Source organism: Mustela putorius, unplaced genomic scaffold (assembly GCF_011764305.1).
Source record: "Mustela putorius furo isolate JIRA1106 unplaced genomic scaffold, ASM1176430v1.1 tig00003863_pilon_pilon_pilon, whole genome shotgun sequence".
NCBI classification, from domain to species: domain Eukaryota; kingdom Metazoa; phylum Chordata; class Mammalia; order Carnivora; family Mustelidae; genus Mustela; species Mustela putorius.
In genome coordinates this window covers 28,534,115-28,556,287 of record NW_025422015.1, presented here as the reverse complement: position 1 = coordinate 28,556,287, position 22,173 = coordinate 28,534,115, and the positions used below count along the sequence as shown (strand labels likewise).

Below are 22,173 nucleotides of genomic sequence, written 5' to 3'. Positions count from 1 at the left end.
GGTTGAGGTGTTGGGTTCGAGCAGAAAGAAGGTCTAGAGCAAGGTAAATAAGCCAATATTATGTTTGAAGATATACACAGGCAAATGTAGTCTCCTTACACTTGAACACAGGTGAGGAGAGGGGTCCAGGGGAGGAATACAGACCAAGTGACAAAGTGGAGAAGCCAGAGTACATGATCTGGGCAAATAATAATGTGAAAGTAAGTCAAGTCTGTCCTATGCCATAGTGGGAAGTATCTTAAGATGATGGGAAAGGATTCTGAACTGGGCGCTAATCGCCAAAGGGAGGATTCTTCAGATGAAAGTGGTTAATTATTACAGATCTTCAGAAATCTCATTATTTCAGTACCTTACAGAGCTTTACCCCTAAGAGCAAATTCATCCTTATTAAAGGAAACAGTTCCCATTTTACTTCTCTAGTACTCAATTACCTGGAAAGGGATGGTCATTATCTCCTCTGTATTACTGAATGAAAAAGCAATATAGAGAATGATGCCTATGATCAGGAGCTCATATCTTCTTATTCACAGTCTTTTACTTTTCCCACTCTCTCGACTCCCTGTTTCTATTGGCAAACAGAGCAGAGAAATTACATAATTACCTGGATAATTTAGACCAGAAAAAGGGTGGAGGTGGGGGGGTAAAGTGATTCCTATGAATTACATGAGCTCTTCCAAAATTTTCCTGAACATGAAACATTTTTACTTTTTCCTTTCCTTTATTCTCAGTGACCTCTGACAGGCACATACATCTCTCTTTATGGAGAAGGATTAACACGAACTCAACTAGGGAGAAATCAAATTATATAGTTAATAAAAACTAAAGCTTCAATCCATGCTAAGTGACAATGTAGCACCAGGGAAAATTAATTACTAGATTTTAGAGTGAAAGAAGTCAGACACATCAGGTTTGAGGTTAGCCTTGGGATTCGCAGTAAATTTCAGTTCTTCCGTGACTGAATTTTTTGAAGTTTGAAGTTACTCAAAATCATGTGGCTATTTTCTGTAACAGTAAGTGATTTTTTTAGTAGTCTAATTAGATTTAGTTCTTAGGTTGCTTGGATTTTTGTAGGAATCTTTTCAGATACGTTGTGTAAATTCAAGTCATTCTTTTGATTCTAGCTGAGCAACCACTGGTGAAAGTTTATTAAAATTGCTCCTTTTCACAAGAGTGTTTAAGTGATTTTGATACTGTTAAAGAGATTCTCCAAGTGCCCTGATGCTGAGAATTTATATATAACCATTATCAAATATGGCATAGTGTAGTATTTAAGAGCTAAAATGAGTAGTTGTCAGTGGAGGCAGACTTTTAGCAGTGGAGCATAAACTAGTCGTTTGTAGGCTTAAAATTATAGTGTATTTTTCTAAGTTATTTCACATGAACTTCAGAAGTTCACCTTCCCCTGTCCATTTAAGTGGCCCCGAATAAACCAAGGCAACAGAAAATCATCTCATGTGTGATCTTTAGTCTTTCTCTATTCATATAATCACAGACTTATTCTGAGGAAAGAGACTGTACAAGTTTTGAGTACAGCCCCTCACTCTTAAAGGGCCATCCATCCATTGCTTGCAAACCACTAGCTACAGAACTTCATTACACAGAACACTACCCATTCTATTTAGATGCACTTCTAATCCGTTGAGGCACATCAGCCTTATCTTCCAGATAAATTCGTTAGCTTGAAACTTGGCCTGCCACCCTGGAGTTAGCTATGAAGGATGAGTCTTATCACTCTGATTTGATATTTCTTTAACCATTTGAAGACAATTATGAGGGCTCTTCTCATTCTTTTCCAGATAATTCAACCCAAATTCCTCTCAAGTTTCCTCATGACTTGATTTTTAGTTCCCACAACCACCCTGGACACAGTGTCAGGAGGCAGTTTTATCAGTGTCTGTTTTCAGACATAAAGCCCAAAACAAAGAGGCTGATCATAAAGCTATAAAGATCCTGTAAGTGTACGAGAATGCTAGATGTCAACAGTTCCTTATCTTCACTGCAGGAAGATAGCTGGTCATTTTACTACTCCTTTATTGAAGTCACTTAACAAAATCTATCTGCAACTTAAAATGATACCACAGTGTTTTTCTCTGCGATTTCCAATTTCATGTTGGACTTGCTAACGTATATAAATTAAATGGCTCTTTGGCTTATGGCTCTGAACAACCACTTTAGGAGGGAGAATTATTAAGGTATTCCTTTTCACAGGACTTCTCAAGTCATTTTTTGATCCGCTTAAGAAGAGAATCATCAATAAATAAGTTGGAAGGAAGCACGTCCTTTGAAAAGAACTAGGTTGTGGGAGATGCTGCAGCAATATCGGCACTATTTCTAGAAGGAGCTAGTGTCTAATGAACTACCACTCCACTCTCATCTCTCCAGCACTGCCACAAAAATGATTGAACTGTTTCTTTCTTTCCCCATATTTGTGACTCCAACTTCTAATTCTGTCTTCCCTTACACTTCTGGAGAGAATATCCTCTCTTCCTAAGGGAGACTAAGAAACTAAGTGTTCTCTCTCTCTATAACGTGATGACAAGTATTTTTCTCTGTTTTTTAATGTTTTTCTTCTAGACAGCGACCTTTCCACCAATAGCCTCTTGGCCTTGTGTGTTACAAAAGCTGCAAAGAGCACTTTGGAAGCAAACCAAATGAAATAGGTACACATACTTAAAGGTGTTTTATTTAGACTTAGAGGTTTATTTATATTTGTCTCCACAAATTCTAAGCAGTATTGATCTATGTACTTGCCAGGATAAAACAAGACATGAAACAAATCTTACCACTTAAAAAAAAATTCTCTCATGAGGATAAAGTACAACTAAAATATCTTTAAAAGCCTCTTCATCCAAATGCATGGCAAATAGAACTCTACTATAAATGCAGGGTACAGTGAATTTTGGATCAGAGTTGACAAACCACCTAAAAGGACACAACAAGGTCTTGTATAATGCTGAATAGGTTTCTGAACAGCATCTAGAAATTTTTGAAATAAGTTGTATGAATTATGTGTCTGCCATTTTTTTTATTCTAGTACATTCTCCTGAAGAATACCAAGTATAGTGTTTTGGCAATGATCTATTGGGTGATCAAAAAAATATTCTTAAGAGGTAACGAGGTCCAGTGAAAAGGCAAGAAGTCGGTTTTGAAGTCTAGTTGTTCCTTAATAAAAAAATAACTTGATAGAGTTATAAATGCACACAGTCTCATTTTTTTCCTTCTGTTAAATAAGCACAGTAATCCCTAACTCTTAAATATTGTTGTAGCATATACTAGATAATGAATACATAAACGTTACTTCCTTTCTTCTTTACAGTATGTATGGCCTCAAATTTAACAATTAGCTGCAGAATTCATAATGGACAAGGAGGCACACATCTTCAAAATAAAAAGATTTATAGAGAAAATTTTTGTTGATTAGTATTTCATTTCATCTCCCATTATGGTCATTCTTAGTAATTGAAAAATTGCTATGAAGTCCATCATCAATAACATTAACACTTGGCTCATTCTCTATCTTGCTACCATTTTTTGGTCATTTTCTCATGAACTATTCTCTTCCAAGTTAGTGAACAAAGAAAAGGACTTGAGACTTGATTAGCATCCTTGGCATCAAATTTAATGGAGACATTTTGAACTATGGATCCAAGTGAGATCAGACTCCCAGTTCAATCCTTGACTAGCTAAAATCTGTGGAGACAAGCACAGATGCTCTCCAAGTCAGAATTCACGACCTTGGGAAAATGACCGTGTCAGTACTGAGGGCGGACTGCACATGCAGTTGTGATAACGCCTGGCGGTATTGGTGGGGAACTATTAAAGGACATTTCAGTGTCCCTTAAATGTTTCCAAGCCTTCAATATCATCAGCACCTGTGTGCCTCCACACCAGTTAAAAATCCACAGACATGTGCTTTATAAACACCTGGAATGGCGGCCTTCAGACAAGTGCTGAAATGGCAGTAGCATCCTCTTTTTAAATAGCTAACCTGTTCTTTGCCTCCCTAAGCCCCTAGAGTGAATGCAGATCGCTGTTCAAAGCTCTTAGACAGGAAAGGAACACTCACAAGATGGGAAAAGATACCTGCAGGGAAGGAACAAACAGGAAGTGAGAAAACAGCAGGAAAAGCTGCCTGAAGAGGTTTCAGTACATGGAAAACTATGAAGTCAGTGAGAAGTTGATCTTTCATTACTGTAACCAGCTGAGAAAATTCTGCCTCTAGCATCTGCTAGTAAGGGTGTGAGAGAGAGAAGACTCATTTTGCCAAACTTGGATCGTACTCATAGCTGATGAGTCCTAACTTTAGAAAGTTTAAAAAAAAAAAAAATTAGGACTTTCAAGCCTGGAGGTTCAATTAACTTTAACATTAACACAGGCTTCCTTATTGTATTATTTTTCCTGTCCATCTTTTCCTTCCCTTTCTTTCTCCTCCCCGACCCCGCTTCTCTTTCAGAACATTACAAAGATCACCTTAAAACAAAATTCTCTATGGTTCAGATGCAAACTTTCTTCTTCATCTGAGAGTTAATGTGGATTTTTTTTTTTTTTTTTGAGAAGGAACTGTGATTGTACTTGGGGCTTCATGTCCTCCTTTACCCGTAAGAAGAAAGCAATTAACCAAGATAGTATTGCTATTCATGTACCTATACAAAGAAGTACTAGGTATAACGTTGTGGTGCTGAAAAGAGAATGAAGTTAATCAGGAAAAGCTTCTTAGAAGGAGTAGCTCAGAGTATTAATTTAAATGCAGAGAGATATACAGGATGTTAAAGGAGGTATTGAGGAGGGTTTTATTAAAATGTGATTTTTGCAGCAATGCTCAAAATGCAGAAAGTGCAGACCCATTGTGAGGTAACATAAAACATTTATCTGGACTAAGAAGGCAGTCAGGATAAGATTTGGAAAAGTGAAATAATGGCCTTTGTTGGACCACAGACATGAGAAACATGTTTCAGTCAAGAATATGTAATAGCAAATGAAATTTAAACATTTTATATTAAATCTTTAGTGAATCTTTCCATGTAGTGAGAAGAAACACATTTTGTGTTTAAAATCTGAATTTTAACAACCTGAATTCCATCAGACTTCCCTCATCTGTTTTTAGAGCAATGGTATAATGTTTTCCACACTCAGAGAAATACTTGTAAAAATCTTTCCTTGAATAATTAATGATAAGAACTAGGAACTGGAGTCAACACCAGCTATGGTGTTATATTGAATTATGATCTGCAATCCTAAATCCCAAAGTTGTCCATAGTTGAAGATTCTAAAAGAAAGTAAGGGCACAGATGTATATTTGATGCCCCATCTACTTCCCTTAAGTTCATCTTATAGCAGGATGAATCACATTTTTGGATTTTGGAGTTGTTAGATAGGAACTTCCTTATGTTCTGGGCTGCATTCCTACATATGCAACATTCATTCAACCTGTTAAATAAAACGCATTTGTAATTTTTCTCATCTTCTCAAATCTATATTTGCTCAGCTTCTTCTCCTTGGCATCTTGAACAATATAATTTGCTGTCACTGATTTTCATATGTTACCAAGATAAATTTAGCATTGGGGTTTTTATATGTAGATTTGCATAGATCTATGCATATCCTAACAAAAAAACAGAGCTATATTTAGGGCTAGAATATTAAGTTTACCAGGAGGAAACAAACCCTGGTTGATGATAATTTTTAAGAATTTTTCAATGTTTCTTATGAATTGGTATCCATATGTAGATATTGGCAATAAGATATAGAATGATGCTTTCTGGTGTTATTTTAAACTGTAATCCAATATATATTGCCTGTAAATAAATAAGAGATCATTGAAAAGAAATGACTCTTGGTGTCAAATACAGCCTTCCCCACTATTCCAGCTCCTGCATCATAGGCTAATACAGAATATCATTCAATCCCAAGGTTTCCTAACTACTTCTCTGAGTCCTTACAACTAAATATGTATGGGGTTTTTTTTTGTTGTTTGTTTGTTTGTCTGTTTTGAGAAAGTGAGAAAGAGCAGAGGGAAGCATAGAGAGAATCTCAAGCAGGAAACTCTCTCAGGGCTCAATCTCAGAACCTGAGATCATGACCTAAGCTGAAATCAAAAGTAGGATGCCTAACCAACTGACCCACCCAGATGCCCCTAAACGCACATGCTTTCATTAATTTATTTTGATCTCCCAGAACATTTTTGTTGTTAAAATTTACTTCTTTCCATTAAATATGCTTGCTGGCATTCCTCTAATATCGTCACCAGAAGCATGTTTTAAAATAAGGAGAGGAGGATGCTGAGTTGTTCCCAATCTTCCTCTGACTGCTGAAAACAGTGGTTTAGATCCTGCCTCCCTGGACCCCTGAAGAACTCAGGACAGTATTCTGGGGTGAATAAGTTCAAGCATTTGAATTTTATAGCATGAGTCATTCATTGTCTTCATAATGACTATTGCTTCAAACAGCACCGTTACTGGTCTCCGTCGTGCTTCCTGCACTGCCCCACCCCAATCCCACAGCAGACTATCATTTACTGCAACTCCTCTTGGTTCAGGTTTGACCGTGCCCACACCCTGCCATTGATCAAAAATCTTTCAATAAGCCAGGATGTTATTCTGGCATTTAAGTCCCTGCTCAATCCAGCCCCAAATCAAGATCTTCTCGAAGCCATTTTATACTGCTCCTTCTCACAAATGCTCACCTCATAAAATTAAGGCCACTTAAAGAATCAAGTTCTTAAATAGACAAATACTTAACTCTGCAATTTTGACTATTTAGGCCCCCTACATAAAACAGTCTTCCCCCTCTCCCCAGTCCATGAGCCTCTCTAAGTCTGGCCTTTTTTCTGGCCCCAGATGGAGTTTTCATCTCTTGGAGGCTATCCCACCAGAGTACTGGTCCACTGCTACCTGTAGGCAGTACACCCTCCAAAGTCCCCTGCATAGACTGCCCACATCTCTGTTCAGGTACTTACCAAATGCTTCCCTATATTGCTACATTTTATCTTTACACCTCATCCTTGAAAGTAGACAATAAGTTCCATAATGTTAGGGATCACATCTATCACTTCACATCTTTATGGCTTTGCCTATAGTATATGAGTAATTTAATGTGTGTTACCAACTATGCCACTTACTGTAACCTAATTGACTTATTATAAAGTACAGGTTCTAGCCTTTCTGATAGTGACTAAGCAGTCTAGAAATGAGAAAGTATCCATTTTCAGTATTATTATTCCAAAAGAACTTAGTCATAGAAAACTCCAAGAATCTGAGAAAACATTTTAGATTTTTTAAACTTCAACTCAAAATTTCTCTCCCACTATCCACATTCGAATCTCTGTGATAGATTCTCCATTGCTTACTCTTGGAACAGATACATGCATGTATGCTCTTCTTCAAATGCCATATAACTGTGAAAGTAAATTTTAGCCTTTTATTGAAATTTTCAGATGTTACTAGTATCTTTTTCTCATTTGCTTGTCAACCTTTTTTTTTTTTTTAATCAAATGCTTATTATTTGTTGAGCAGTTAGGGTTCTTGTGTTGACCTGAATGCATATAGCCCCTGTCAGAAACAAATTTTTAGTCCTAATAACAGCTTTCCTATAACACATCAGACCCTGTTATTTTGAAAATTGGCATGAGCGATAATGGGGTCCTTCAATCTGAACTTTTTGGAGACTTACTAAGAGAAATGAATAAATCTATTGATACAAAGGGTGCTTTTGTTATTATACTGATCTGAACATATAATTATGAAACTTTTCTTTAGATTTAAAACTTTTAAATTCTTACAATTATGAGACCATTTTGCATGTTTTTCAATATGAATCCATGTAGAATTCACAAGATTTGGTTTACAGTTTTCTCTCTTATTTTGTGCTATCAAGACTTGTTCATTGTCTCAAAAGTTCTTATAATTTTGAGCTCAAACTTAACAAAATACATGGGAATTAAATAACCTATTGATTATGCATGGAGCAGATCACACAGAAAGTTCTGTTGCATTAAAAGAATTTCAAGACCTTTCTATTGTCTGTTTTACAGCTAGGAATTTATATTTTGTGGTTAAAATAATGTACAAATGCATATCAAAAGCAAAGTTTTTTGTTTAAATGTCTACAGGAAGATAAATGAGAATATAAGATAATGCCAGGAATCTTCCAGTTAATGATTGCTGGTTGAAGATATCCATTTACTTACATTTTATCCCTAAATTCCTCTATAGTGATATTAAAGAATAAAAAATTATAAACAGTAAAAGAGAATAGGAGAGGGGGAAAAGGACAGAAATTATCAACATTTTTCATAACATAGAAAAATAGATGGAGGATTGGCAAGTGACTTAGCAGAATGGAAAAACCTAAAGTTTATAAAAATGTGGAGAAAGGCTCCAATGTACAGATTTAACCTATAAAGCCCTTCAAAAGACAGGATTTAGAAGTAAGCAATGTGTGAGGCACAAGACTGAGAATGGGAATGGACTGAATAACCTATTCAAAGGAGAAATTAGACTGTCCCAGTTTTTTAATTTATACAGTTAGGCTTCCCTTCTGGACAAGTGAGACTCTTGAGACAAAGGTAAGCATGGGCTAAATTTCTGAACACATATTAATTTAGAGACTGCATACTGGAAAAAAAAAAAGTGCATACAATGTATCAAAACCAGCAACTCCTTCCAGTTCAGCCCAAGCATTCTGTGGGATGGTGCCCACCATACTCCATTAGTAGACCGGGAGACCCAGAACAAAGTCCTACAGCTCCATATAGATCTAGAATTTGGAAGGCACTGCCCAGTCTATGAGAACACTAGCTGACTAACCCATTAGTACAAAATAACTGCCACTCAAGCTTTAAACTTTCTCCTCTTGGATTTGAAAGAACAACCAGGGATACCCAGACTTTTAAGGAAAGACTCCCAGCAGAAAGTCAGAGACAAAATTAAATGTAACAAAAAATCTTCATGGCATTCCTACCAGCTCTTCCCTCTGCTGGCAATGCCCTTCCCCATCTTTGCTCTATTCACTCCTACACTTCTTTCAGGTCTCTCTCTTTTTTAAAGATTATATTTGTTTATTTGAGAGAGAGAGAGGACAAGCAGGGGGGAGGTGGGTGGGCAAGGGGCAAAGGGCAAAGAAGACTCCCCACTAAGCAGGGAGACTGAAGTCAATGCTGTACTCCATCCCAGGACCCTGGGATTATGATGTAAGCCAAGGTCGACACTTAACTCACTGAGCCAACCAGACACCCCATTCAGGACTCCCTTAACACAAAATAATAGGACAGGTTTTTTTTTACCATTATAATTAAATAGCATTACACTTCCCCATGACTCAACCGTCAGTTATCCTGTTTCTCTACTGAATTTATTTTACTCCATATGTTAATTGGTACACTGACATTTTTTTTTTTCAGTTTTAGATGATCACGTTAAATGTTTTTTGTTGTTGTTTTTGTTTTATTAACATATATTGTATTATTTGTTTCAGGGGTACAGGTCTGTGATTCATCAGTCTTACACAATTCACACCACTCACCATAGCACATACCCTCCCCAATGTCCATCCCCCAGCCACCCCATTCCTCCCGCTCTCCTCCACTCCAACAACCCTCAGTTTGTTTCCTGAGACCAAGAGTCTCTTAAGATTTGTCTCCCTCCCTGGTTTCGTCTTATTTCATTTTTCCCTCCCTTCCCCTATGATCTTCCCCTCAAATCTTCTGATTTGAGGAATCAGGGAGATTATATGATAATTGTCCCTCTCTGATTGACTTGTTTTGCTTACAGTAATACCCTCTAGTTCCATCCACATCCTTTCAAATGGCAAGATTTCATTTTTTTGATGGCTGCATAATATTCTATCATATACATATATATGTACCATAACTTTTTTTTTTTTAAAGATTTTATTTATTTACTTGTCAGAGATAGAGGGAGAGAGAGCGAGTGAGCACAAGCAGACAGAGAGGCAGGCAGAGGCAGAGGGAGTAGCAGGCTCCCTGCTGAGCAAGGAGCCCGATGTGGGACTCGATCCCAGGGTGCTGGGATCATGACCTGAGCCGAAGGCAGCTGCCCAACCAATGAGCCACCCAGGAGTCCCCATAACTTCTTTTTTCATTCATCTGTTGGTGGACAGCTAGGCTCTTTCCATAGTTTGGCTATCGTGGACATTGCTGCTATAAACATTGAGGAGCATATGGCCCTTCAGATCACTACATTGTGACGCTGATATTTTTTTTTTAATTTTTTATTTTTTATAAACATATATTTTTATCCCCAGGGGTACAGGTCTGTGAATCACCAGGTTTACACACTTCACAGCACTCACCAAATCACATACCCTCCCCAATGTCCATAATCCCACCCCCTTCTCCCAAACCCCCTCCCCCCGGCAACCCTCAGTTTGTTTTGTGAGATTAAGAGTCACTTATGGTTTGTCTCCCTCCCAATCCCATCTTCTTTCATTTATTCTTCTTCTACCCACTTAAGCCTCCATGTTGCATCACCACTTCCTCATATCAGGGAGATCATATGATAGTTGTCTTTCTCTGCTTGACTTATTTCGCTAAGCATGATACGCTCTAGTTCCATCCATGTTGTTGCAAATGGCAAGATTTCATTTCTTTTGATGGCTGCATAGTATTCCATTGTGTATATATACCACATCTTCTTGATCCATTCATCTGTTGATGGACATCTAGGTTCTTTCCATAGTTTGGCTATTGTGGACATTGCTGCTATAAACATTCGGGTGCATGTGCCCCTTTGGATCACTACGTTTGTATCTTTAGGGTAAATACCCAATAGTGCAATTGCTGGGTCATAGGGCAGTTCTATTTTCAACATTTTGAGGAACCTCCATGCTGTTTTCCAGAGTGGCTGCACCAGCTTGCATTCCCACCAACAGTGTAGGAGGGTTCCCCTTTCTCCGCATCCTCGCCAGCATCTGTCATTTCCTGACTTGTTGATTTTAGCCATTCTGACTGGTGTGAGGTGATATCTCATTGTGGTTTTGATTTGTATTTCCCTGATGCCGAGTGATATGGAGCACTTTTTCATTGACGCTGATATTTTTATATATTTATGTATTTGTTGTCCATTTTCCCTACTACATGATAAACACTTATAAAAGCAGGATTGTTGCATATAGCACATAGTAGATGCTTGATAATTATTTTATTAATATTTACTAATTTATCAACTTAATTATTTAGTAAAAATAATTAACTCAGATAAAACAAAACTGATGTGAAAATCACAATTTTTAAAAAAATCGGAAAACTAAGAAAAATCAGAAACAATTTAAAAATACAAAGACAATAATTAACTCCTAAAATTCAAAATATTAAAAATAAAATATATAATTCAGGGGCGCCTGGGTGGCTCAGTGGGTTAAAGCCTCTGCTTTCGGCTCAGGTCATGATCCCAGGGTCCTGGGATCGAGCCCCCACATCAGGCTCTGCTCCACGAGAAGCCTGCTTCCTCCTCTCTCTGCCTGCCTCTCTGCTTACCTGTGATTTCTCTCTGTCAAATAAATAAATAAAATCTTTAAAAAAATAAATAAAATAAAATATATAATTCAGTATAACACTGTATGGAGTTGGTAAAGATATGAACAATGGGGAAGAAAAGATAAGAATGTAAGAGGTTAATCCTGGAAGTCAAATGTCTGACTAACAGAAATTTCTACAGTAACAGAAAAAGTGGAGAGGAGGGAACAATTTTAGATAAAATACAAGAATGTTTTCTGGAATGGAAGGAACAGCCTCATGATGGAAATGCCTTCCAAATGCTCTATAAATTAAATCAAAAGAAGAAAAAGCCATCAAAGTTCTGCTTATAGAACTTATATGAAATGAAGATTTTCTACTTATATAAACTTGGAAAATATATGGAAGCAAAATAAATTAGAGGGTATACACATTTTACACATTTTATTTTTTTCATTTTAAATTTATTTTTTGAGTATAGTTGACACACAATGTTAAATTAGTTTCAGGGGTACGATGTAGTGATTCAACATGTCTACACATTATGCTATGTTCACAAGGGCAGCTAATCTGTCACCATACACTATTACAATATCACTGATTATATAACCTGTATTTTCCTTTTACTCCTATGACTTATTCACTTCATGACTGGAAGCCTGTATCTCCCACTCGCCTTTGCCCATTTTGCCTACCCTACCCATCCACCCCCCCTCTGGCAACCATCAGTCCTCTGTATGTACAAGTGTGATTCTAATTTTTGTTTGTTTTTTTATTCATTTGTTTTGGTTTTTTAGGTTCCACCTGAGTGAATATGCACATTTTAAGACTTAAAACAATATTTTATATTATTAATGAATATGTAAACATTTAGTAAAACTATAAAGAACTTTCATGAGAGTATTAATCCAAAATCATGATAGTAATTATCTATGAAGAAGGAAAGAAGGAAATAATATATAAGAGGAGCACAGAGGCAGCATTATTTTTATGTATAAAATCTTATTAAAAGAAAGACAACAAACAAATATAACATAAGATTTAAGGAGATTGAGTGATGGGTATAAAGGTATTGCTGTAAGACCCTCTGCATTTTTCAATATTTTTGAAATATTCACTATTGAAAACAAAATAATGTAAGAGATCAGAAAAAAGAAAACAGTTACATAAAAAAATTGCAGGAAACAAAATGGAATCAGGTTTCTTAACTGTTATAAAAGAAACCAGAAGATAATGGAGAAATATTCACCCACTCTGAGAGGAAATCTTCTTCAACAAAGAAGCATATATCCACCAAAAATACCGATTAATATAAAAGCTGACTGAAAACACATAAGGCTTGACATCACTCACCTATTCTTAGGAAACTAATGAATTTTGTACTCTGCAAAGCAAGGGAAAAAACCTAGAAAGAGACATGAGAGCTGTTAAGAAAAATTGCACTGAATAATTGTTAAAAATGGAAAGACAGGTTTTTCTAACTACTATAATAAGGAAGAGAGAGGTGAGTGTAGTACTGAGCTCAACTCCAAGTTAAACAGGCAAGAAATTTTATTTATGACTGTTACAGAGGAGAGAACTTAAACTCAATTCCACTGAAACAAAAGTTGGGAAGATTTGTAAATGCTGGGCTGAGCTAATGGAAAAGTACTTGAGGACGTTGTTGGAGAGGTTAGTCAATGTGATTAGGTCATTTGTGTCTGTTAATTTTTGCTTCTCAGTGTTAGACTTCTTTTTTTTTTTTTAAGATTTTATTTATTTATTTGACAGACAGAGATCACAAGTAGGCAGAGAGGCAGGCAGAGAGAAAGAGAGAGAGAGAGGGAAGCAGGCTTCCTGCGGAGCAGAGAGCCCGATGTGGGGCTCCATCCCAGGACCCTGAGATCATGACCCGAGCCGAAGGCAGCAGGCCAAACCACTGAGCCACCCAGGCGCCCCTCAATGTTAGACTTCTACCTATCCACAGAGACTGAGAGATATTGATGTTATCTTTCTTGACAATGACATTTCGAAGAAATGGCTACCAGGGACTTGAGAAAGACATTCCTGAGTTTTATAAAATTTACATCTTGAAGGAACAAAGGAAGAATTTATAATTGCAAGTTTTCTAAAGGAAATGCTCTAAGGAAAGAGTGGTCAAGGTCTATACTCAGGAAGAAACCTGTTTAGTCAAACTGAGGGGAATGTTAAGGTCATCTTAGTCAAATAGAGGAAACTGGGGATCCAACGAAAGAGAGAACTAATGATATTAAGTGAAGTCCCATGTCCAAATCTATGCATCAGTTGCATAGAGACTGATGAGAGAAGAAGACTGAGACTCCAGTTCAGAGATCCCCAGGAAAAAAAAAAAGACAAGGAATTGATTGGTTTAAAGTGTTAGATCACGTAGACATTAATATTGAATGCGTTTTTGCAGTTCTGTTGGTCAGTTTAAAAAAGAATTAGTGATAGAAACAGTACAGAAAGATAGTGAAAAATATCCCACAAAAGTGTAAAGAAATCAACAACTGAAAACTGGAAAATCCCCATGCAATTGGTCATTAAAGGTATATTTCTAAATAACACTTGGATCATAAAAAAAATCTCAAGAGAAGCTAAAACTTATTTCAAATAAATTAAATGAAAACACAACATATCAAACTCTGCAGTGCAATGAAAGCAGCGTTTAGAAGGAAATTTATAGAATTAAATGCTTATATCGGAAAAGAAGAAAGATCTAAAATCAGTAACTAAGCTTCTATCTTCAGGAAAGCAAGGCAAATTAAATCCGAAGTAAACAGAAAGAAAAGAAATAATAAAAATCAGAGCAGAAATAAAATTCAAAACAAGAAAACAATGAAGAAAATCTATTAAGTCAAAAGCAGATTCTTTAAGATCAATAAAATTGATAAGCCGTTAGCCACAATAAGAAAAAAATCAGAGAAGAAACAAATTACTAATATCATCAGCAATGGAAGAGGGGTCATCACTACAGGTTTCATGAACATTGGATGGATAATAAAGGAATGTTATTAACAACTCTAGGACCACAAATTTAATAACCTAGATAACCTAGGCAAATTCCTTCAAAGGTACAATCTACCAAAACTCACACAAGAAGTAATAGACAATTTTAATAAGCCTATATCTATTAAAGAAATTGAATCAGTAATAAACAACTTTCCAAAACAGAAAATATCAGGCCCAATGGGTTCACTGGTAAATCTACCAAACATTTAAGAAATCATACCAATTTTCTACAATCTCTTTCAGAAGATAGAAGCAGATGAAGACTTTCTTACTCATTCCAAAGAAGCAAGTATTAACCTAATATCAAAATCAGACACAAACATTACAGGAAATGAAAACTACAGATCAATACCTCTTACAATACAGATGGAAATATCCTCAAAAATATACTAGCAAGCTGAATCCAACGATGTGCGAAAAGAAGTACACACCACACCAAGAGGGGTTTGTGTCAGATATGCATGCTTGGTTCAACATTCAAAAACCAATAAATGTAATCAAAAAGTGTAGAAACTTTTTGTTTGGCCATTTGCAGGTAGCTCTACCCACAGGCTTTCTTTAAGATGTATCCGGCCTGAGTCAGAAACTAGTCTGCTCTACCTCCCAGGTTGCAAGAGGTGCTTTGAAGCCTTTGTCAATAGGCTGGAAAGAAAGAGGATTAACTTGCTCCGTCCCTGGAGATCATGTGACTCATACCATAGTTCGCTCCAGAGGAATCATCCTTCCAATCTACAAATCCCCTGACCACTTCAGCTGAACTTTTCCAGGCATTCTGTGTGAGTGAGTGTTCAAGTGAGTGTTCACATTCTGTGTGAGCGAGTGAGTGAGGTCACAAAACCTGATTTAAGATTATTTTCTATGCAGGATCTTCTTATGCAGATCCTTCTTAGGATCTCATTTTGGAGTAAGAATAGTTGGTATTTATTACCTTGTAGCACTATCACTGAGAGTGAAATAATTTTATTTTCTACCACTGACCCTCTCTGTTAGGACTCATCTTCCCTTGACTTACTGTGTAACAGAATGTGTTTGCCATTTTCCTTTCAGTCATTCTCTTCCTGGAAGACAACATGTGTCTGCCTGTTTGCGTATGTAATTATAAACTCTCTAAGTACAGAAATTTACCTCCCATTCCATTATGGCTACACATTACCTAACATGCTGAACTTCAATGAAAGGGTTGTTGACTTATTATCTCTACTCTGTAAGAATTTGCTAATATTTCCTAAGAAACATTTTGACCAAATAATGATATGTTTTATTAGGTAAAGTTCGTACAAATTTTAGTTTTAGCCACATTATATTAAATTTTGCCTAATTGAAGTACAACTTTAGTATTTAAATGTATAAAAGGTAAATATTCTGAGGTTGAAAAAGTAGCTGATTTAAAATATGATGAACTTCACATTTTAAAATAGTTTAAATCACTCCTTTTGTAATATTTGTAAGTCCCCAAGAGTAAGAACTCTTCAATGTTACAATTAATGTCATTGATAATTTTACCAGTAAATATTTTTATTTATGTTGTAGTCAAGCAAGCCTCATAAATGGAATCTATAGACACATAACTTTCACTTGGGATGTTTCCTTTCTGTCCATAAAATAGGGTAAGGGGAGGGGGGAAAAACACATTTCCAATTGGAAAACACCAAGTCAGTCCCTTAAAATAAGCTGACTAACATTTGTAAAGTAATTCTCATCCTTATAAATTGCCTTCTTGCAGGAAACAGACCTTATCCTGACTTTTAATATTTCAATGCACCGATCTTGGTGGATGGAGAATGGACCAGGATGTACGGTAACATCAGTGACACCTGCACCAGACTGGGCCCCAGAAGACCATCGCTACATCACGGTCTCAGGGTGTTTTCTGGAGTACCAGTACATAGAAGTGGCTCATAGTTCCCTCCAGATTGTTCTCGCAGTAAGTGTTGACCATCAACCACTTCTTCTAGTGCTTTTAGAATTGTTTTATCGCCATGCAGATTTAGTGCACACAAATGGAATCTGTGGATAAAGTGTGGCTATTTGATTTTTTCTAATTAATTCCCCTTTCTATAGACATTTATCAGGTTAAACCAGGGCATAGTAAAAAGTCATCAATCGGTAAATTAGTAAATAGGCTATGGCATCTTCAGCATTTTATGTAAGAAATTCAATCAGTCAGGGTTTGATCATTTGGCTTTTGGTAAATAAGATTTTTCCAAAGATTCCTGCAGAAAGATCAGAGAGTCTTCACAACTAACATGATGTAAAATTTATATGATTTCAATAGATATTTTTTCCCCTAGTGCTTCTTTCTGTCTGTGTTGCTAACCCTGGGAATTCTCCTCTCTGTTTGCTAATATTCTTCTTCCTAGAATTTTCTGAAGTACAACTCATCACCTTCTATCATTTCCCCCCTTTTTCAAAACAATTCAGTTTTTCATAAATTCTGCTTCTAGGACTGTCATGTCTCCATTTATATTGTATTAAACTGAAAAAGAAACCCCCCAGCAGGGGGCAATAAGAGTTATAAAGGATTCCTCCATATTTGTATACAGTATTTCTAGAGCATATTTGTATAATACATGTCTATTATATAAAACATATTATTTTGGGGGTGACTGGGTGGCTCAGTCAGTTAAGCATCCCACTCTTGATTTCAACTCAGGTCATGATCTTGGGGTCATGGGATCGAGCACCACATAAGGCTCCCTGCTAAGCAAGGAATCTGCTGGGTATTCTCTCTCTCCCTCTTTCTCTGCCCCTCCCCTGATTCATGAGCTCTCTCTCCCTCTCTAATAAATAAATACTCAAAAAAAAAAAAACATATTATTTTATGTTGTATCACTATGACAATGTGAAACAAATATAACCTTTTCTTAAGAAAGACTTTTACTAAGCCTAAATGCATAATTTTACAGGGCTTATAAAGGCAATTTTTTCATTATACATGTTTCCAATTATTTCTTACATAGCCTGTATGTACAGATCTTTCTTAGACTTCATGTAGATCTAGAACTGCTGTACATAGCCTTAAAATTGTTGATGACAAATAATGCAAATAGAATCTGCTATTTTTTTTAAGACTTTATTTATTTGGCAGAGACAGCAAGAGAGGGAACACAAGCAAGGGAAGTGGGAGAAGGAGAAGCAGGCTTTCAACAGAGCAAGAAGACAGATGCAGGGCTCAATCCCAGGACCCTGAGATCACAACCTGAACCAAATGCAGACACTTAATGACTGAGCTACCTAGGCACCTCTAGAATCTGCTTTTTGAGTCTTTCTTCAGTTAGTTATTTTGAGAATGATGTTAACTCAACAATTTTTAAATAACAAGACATAATATGTTCTGGATAGAAGAGCCTCAAATTAGTTCACATAAAATTCTTCTGGAATTAATAAAACCATATAAATGTATATGTATTATATTATATATATATATATATATATATAAAATATATATTGATTAGATTTTTAAAATAAATATATAGATACACACACATGCATACACATACACACACTTAAACTATAGTAGGCTGAGTATTCTGTGCTAGTAAACATTACCAAATCATTGTGACTAAAACCATAAATGTTAATTCTTACTGATCAGTAGAAGGGAAGGTTCTGCCAATCACCGCCACTAAAAAAACAAGGTTGGTGGAGAAGCCACCATCTCAGTCATCATGGGTTGCCATGCCAGAGAGCATAGATAGATCTGGAGTATCTACACTGGCACAGAAATGTTTCTCTTTGGGAAGAGAAGCTCATTGTTCGCAGTTTATTGTCTAGAACTGGTCACACAGTCCTACCCAACTGCAAAATGGCCAAGGAGAAGGGAGAATATGAATTTTGGGAAATCATCGTAAATTATTTCCGGAATATTTGAATTATGTTTTGGCTAAAGCATTGAGTGATCTCCCTTGAATATGTGCAACCTGAGACACTTCTTAATAAATACATCCTTCTACAATACTCTGAAACTCTAAAACTGTTCATTTTAATTATCTTGAAATAAAAATAAGTTAGATTTGATGGGATGGGGAAAGTCATTTCATTATTTAAAATCCATTTAGATGAAGTATTCATTCTCATAAAGGAAAAATAAAATGTTTCTGGTATTGGGGAAGAGATCATGTGTTAGAGAGGGGTTTTAGATAAAACATCATCTCTGGAGGTGCCTTTATTACTGGACCCACACATTTTGGAAGATTTCCGTTCATGCCTCAAGGATGCTGTAAGGATATAGCTTATGTGCATGGATAGTTATGTGTCACTGATTTAAAGAGTTGAATTAATCTGTGTATATATAAACTATATTCATAGATTTATTATACCTACATAAAATTTTAGCACACAGGTATTTGCTAAAAAAAACAAAACAAAACAAAAAAAAAACCACAATGGACCTGAGGCTGACATACTGCCCAAAGTAAAATCATCTGTAAAAGTGGCTGGAGTGAAAAGAAGATGGAAGGAATGTCCCTAAAAGCAGATGTGACCGATAATTAAAGTGACTGGCTCTCACTGCTGTCTACATTGCCCCTATATGAGTAAGAAATAGCTTGAACAAACCATCACAGGATGTGGTATCTTTACATCTCCCCTTTCCACCTGTTCTTCCACCCAGCATTTTTCTTTGGCGTTGCCGGCTGTGGATCATCTGAGAATCAGTTAGCAACAGTGTACCCAGCCAGTTACCTGGAGAATTTTCAAATCCCTTTCTGTCTTTAGGCTTGCTGTTGTCTAGCCAGCCTCAGGCTGAAAGCATCTGCTGTACAGAAAACCTAGAATATCTTAACTAAGGTTTTAGAAGGGAAACCAAAATGGGACTTACCATGAACAATTTGCTCTGCCTACTAATTAGAAGCCTTCCAACTAGATCTTCCTATAGGCATTCTGATCGCTTCTGCTGTCATGATTAAGAGATGAAATGGTGTCTTGAATTTCTGCTCCTTCCCTTTTCATGTTACCCAAATAACCACCCCCCCAGACAATCCAACATTTCATTCAGCTGGGTTCAGTGAATACTTCCTGAGTGCTTGTTCCCTGCTGGCATCCTGAAAAACAAATGACAGGATCCCTGACCTTGACAATGTCACAATCAAAAATGGGATGAGGTTCATTAGGATTCAAACCAGTTGCAAATATGTGCATTTTGGGGATGTGGTAGACAGAGAATATAGTTTGTGCAGTTTGTGGCATACCGTAGTCTTCTTAACTCCACCCCGTGTTCTGGAAAGTCAGCTAACCCCCTGCTTCTCCTTGCTCCCACCAATCTTTGAAGCTGCCCTCTCTTCCAGGATGTCTGGCTTAGATCTGCTTTCCCAAACTGCTGCTCTCCTAGCTACTGCTCTTCCAAATTTCTCTAGCTCATTTCCTCCAACTTCATTCAGCCTTTCTTTCACAGATTCCTGACCCCTGGCAATCCTGTTGCCCTGTTGTTCAGCTTTCTGCCAATCAACTCCTAGCTGATTTGGAAATTAGTATTCACAAAGCCCACATTTGCATCGCACATACATAAGATATCTTCCATCTACAGCCAAAGGAAGATGAATATAATATCCCCATAATTGGGAAGAGGGGCTATTAATCACACAGCCTCCAGCCGAGCAGTGAGGACTGCCAGAACACGGTGCTGATGAGCCAGGTGTGAGACTTCTTCAGCAGCATTTTCTTCTAGTTAGTATCAGATATCACATTCATAAGGAGTACAAGTGTGCATAGCTTTAATAAAACCAAAAGAAAAAAAAAGAAAGAAAGAAACAAAAAAACACTTACAAAATAGATCCAATAAATACGTATGGGAAGAGCCAAGGTGCAGATCAACTACAGAGATGGTGGTGTTCGCATTCCGAAAGAATTAAGCCGATTTCTTCAAACAACCTGTGATTGCAACTGCCTGGTTTACAAAATGTGTTCACAGGAATTAAATCTTTTGATTTGTGTAACAATCCTGTGAGGGCTACAAAACAGGTTACACGCCTTTCCCAAGATGTTTTAGCTAGCAAATAGGGAGGGTGGTCACGGTGACCGAAGTTTTCCTCTGGTACCAAGGACAGGAAGTAGTCGGCAGCCTGTATGCCAGCAGCTGCTGGTTGGAAATGGATTCCCGAGACCCCCAAATTCAGAGTTCTTCAGTGGCAAAGAATGCCATGGTTGATTAGCCATGTCTGCCATGGGTGAGGGGAATGGAGGTGAATGTGCCTCCTGATTGTTAGGCACACATTATACCTCACTTCCTGTGACCAACATGATGAACATGGAAGATGTTTTACAAGCAAATGTAAATAAATGAAGCTTTAAGGAAAAACATTTATAGCAGTATTGAAGTAACTTTATATTTTAAAATATATGTTACAGTTTCAAATAATATATTGGGGGTGGGGGTGGGAGAAAAAAAAAAAAACCAGAAGCAAATGCTTAATTCTTCTTTTTTCTGGTTACCTCCAGAGGACCAATAACTCTAAATTTAAGCTAAACTGCTGCAACCCAAATTACTGGGTTTTGCTTTCCTTTATTTCCTTCACTTCCAACACACTTCTAGGTTCACGGCAGATTGACGATTGGTATTTTTAGGATACCAGCAGAAGGTACTAGTAAAAATGTTAATAAACTTACTATCTTCCGCAACTATTAAAATTGGTTTAGAAACCATAGGCAAATTAGCAGGAACATCATAAATGACTAGAAAAAGTCTAATACCTGGTGCACTGATCATTGCTAAAAACAGGATCACTGTCAAGTTCATCCTTCAGTCATTATTTATTTCCTATTCGGAAAACTTTGGGTTTTTTTTTAGAGTGCATAAAGTAATAGAAATCATTGTTCGACAGATTGTGGTAAAAAAAAGTTTCAAAGATAAAACATGTGCCTTCACATGGATGGAGCTACAGATGTTTCCAATTGTTCCCAATTAATGATACATATTTTCAGTTTGACTTGTTAAGACTTATCTAGGAATGCCATTGGTGAGAATTTTCAAGACTTCGAAAGCCTTTACCCAAGTTAATTTGGGATTGTGCTGAGAATGGCAGGAATACTTCTTTGGGTGTTGCTGACACGCATGGTGCCCAGATGAAAATGAGTTGCCTTATTGCTCACACTGCACTTTGATGCCTTCTTTAATCTGGAAGGACATATTGGAAAACAAAGATTTGGTTCCTGATTTTAATACAGCTTACGATATTGCTATTAAAGTGGTAAACAGTAAACCTGAGTTGTGAACTTGCATCGTTTTGAAGGGATGCATGTTTGTTTACTTGTTTTTGCAACATATTTATTTTATTTTATTTTTTATTACTATGTTCAATTAGCCAGTATAGTTATTTTCTGATGTAGTGTTCAGTGATTCATTAGTTGCATATAACACCCAGTGCTCAACACCACGTATGCTGTCCTTAATACCCATCACCCTGTGATACCATCCACCCATCCCCCTCCCTTCTGTAACCCTCAGTTTGGTTCCCAGAGTCCAGACTTTCTCAGTTCGTCTCCCTCTCTGATTACTTCCCATTCAGTTCTCCCTCCCTTCTCCTGTGATCCTCCACACTATTCCTTATGTTCCACATATGAGTGAAACTATATGATAAGGTTCTTTCTCTGCTCGACTTATTTCACTTAGCATAATCCCCTCCAGGTCCATCCATATCCATGTCAATGGTAGGTATTCATCCTTTCTGATGGCTAATGTTCCATTGTATATATGGACC

The 22,173-nt window shown here is 36.9% G+C and overlaps 1 protein-coding gene across 3 annotated transcripts in view; it reads left to right on the top strand.

Moving 5' to 3' along the window:
• The window catches only part of NKAIN2 (sodium/potassium transporting ATPase interacting 2), a 1,010,035-nt gene that overhangs the window by 807,157 nt on the left and 180,705 nt on the right, over positions 1 to 22,173 (top strand). For all 3 annotated transcript variants that reach the window (XM_013063305.2, XM_004740120.3, XM_004740122.3), the window contains exon 4: positions 16,203 to 16,403. In XM_013063305.2, coding sequence (XP_012918759.1) covers positions 16,203 to 16,403 — 201 coding nt within the window. The remainder of the gene's footprint in view (positions 1 to 16,202; positions 16,404 to 22,173) is intronic.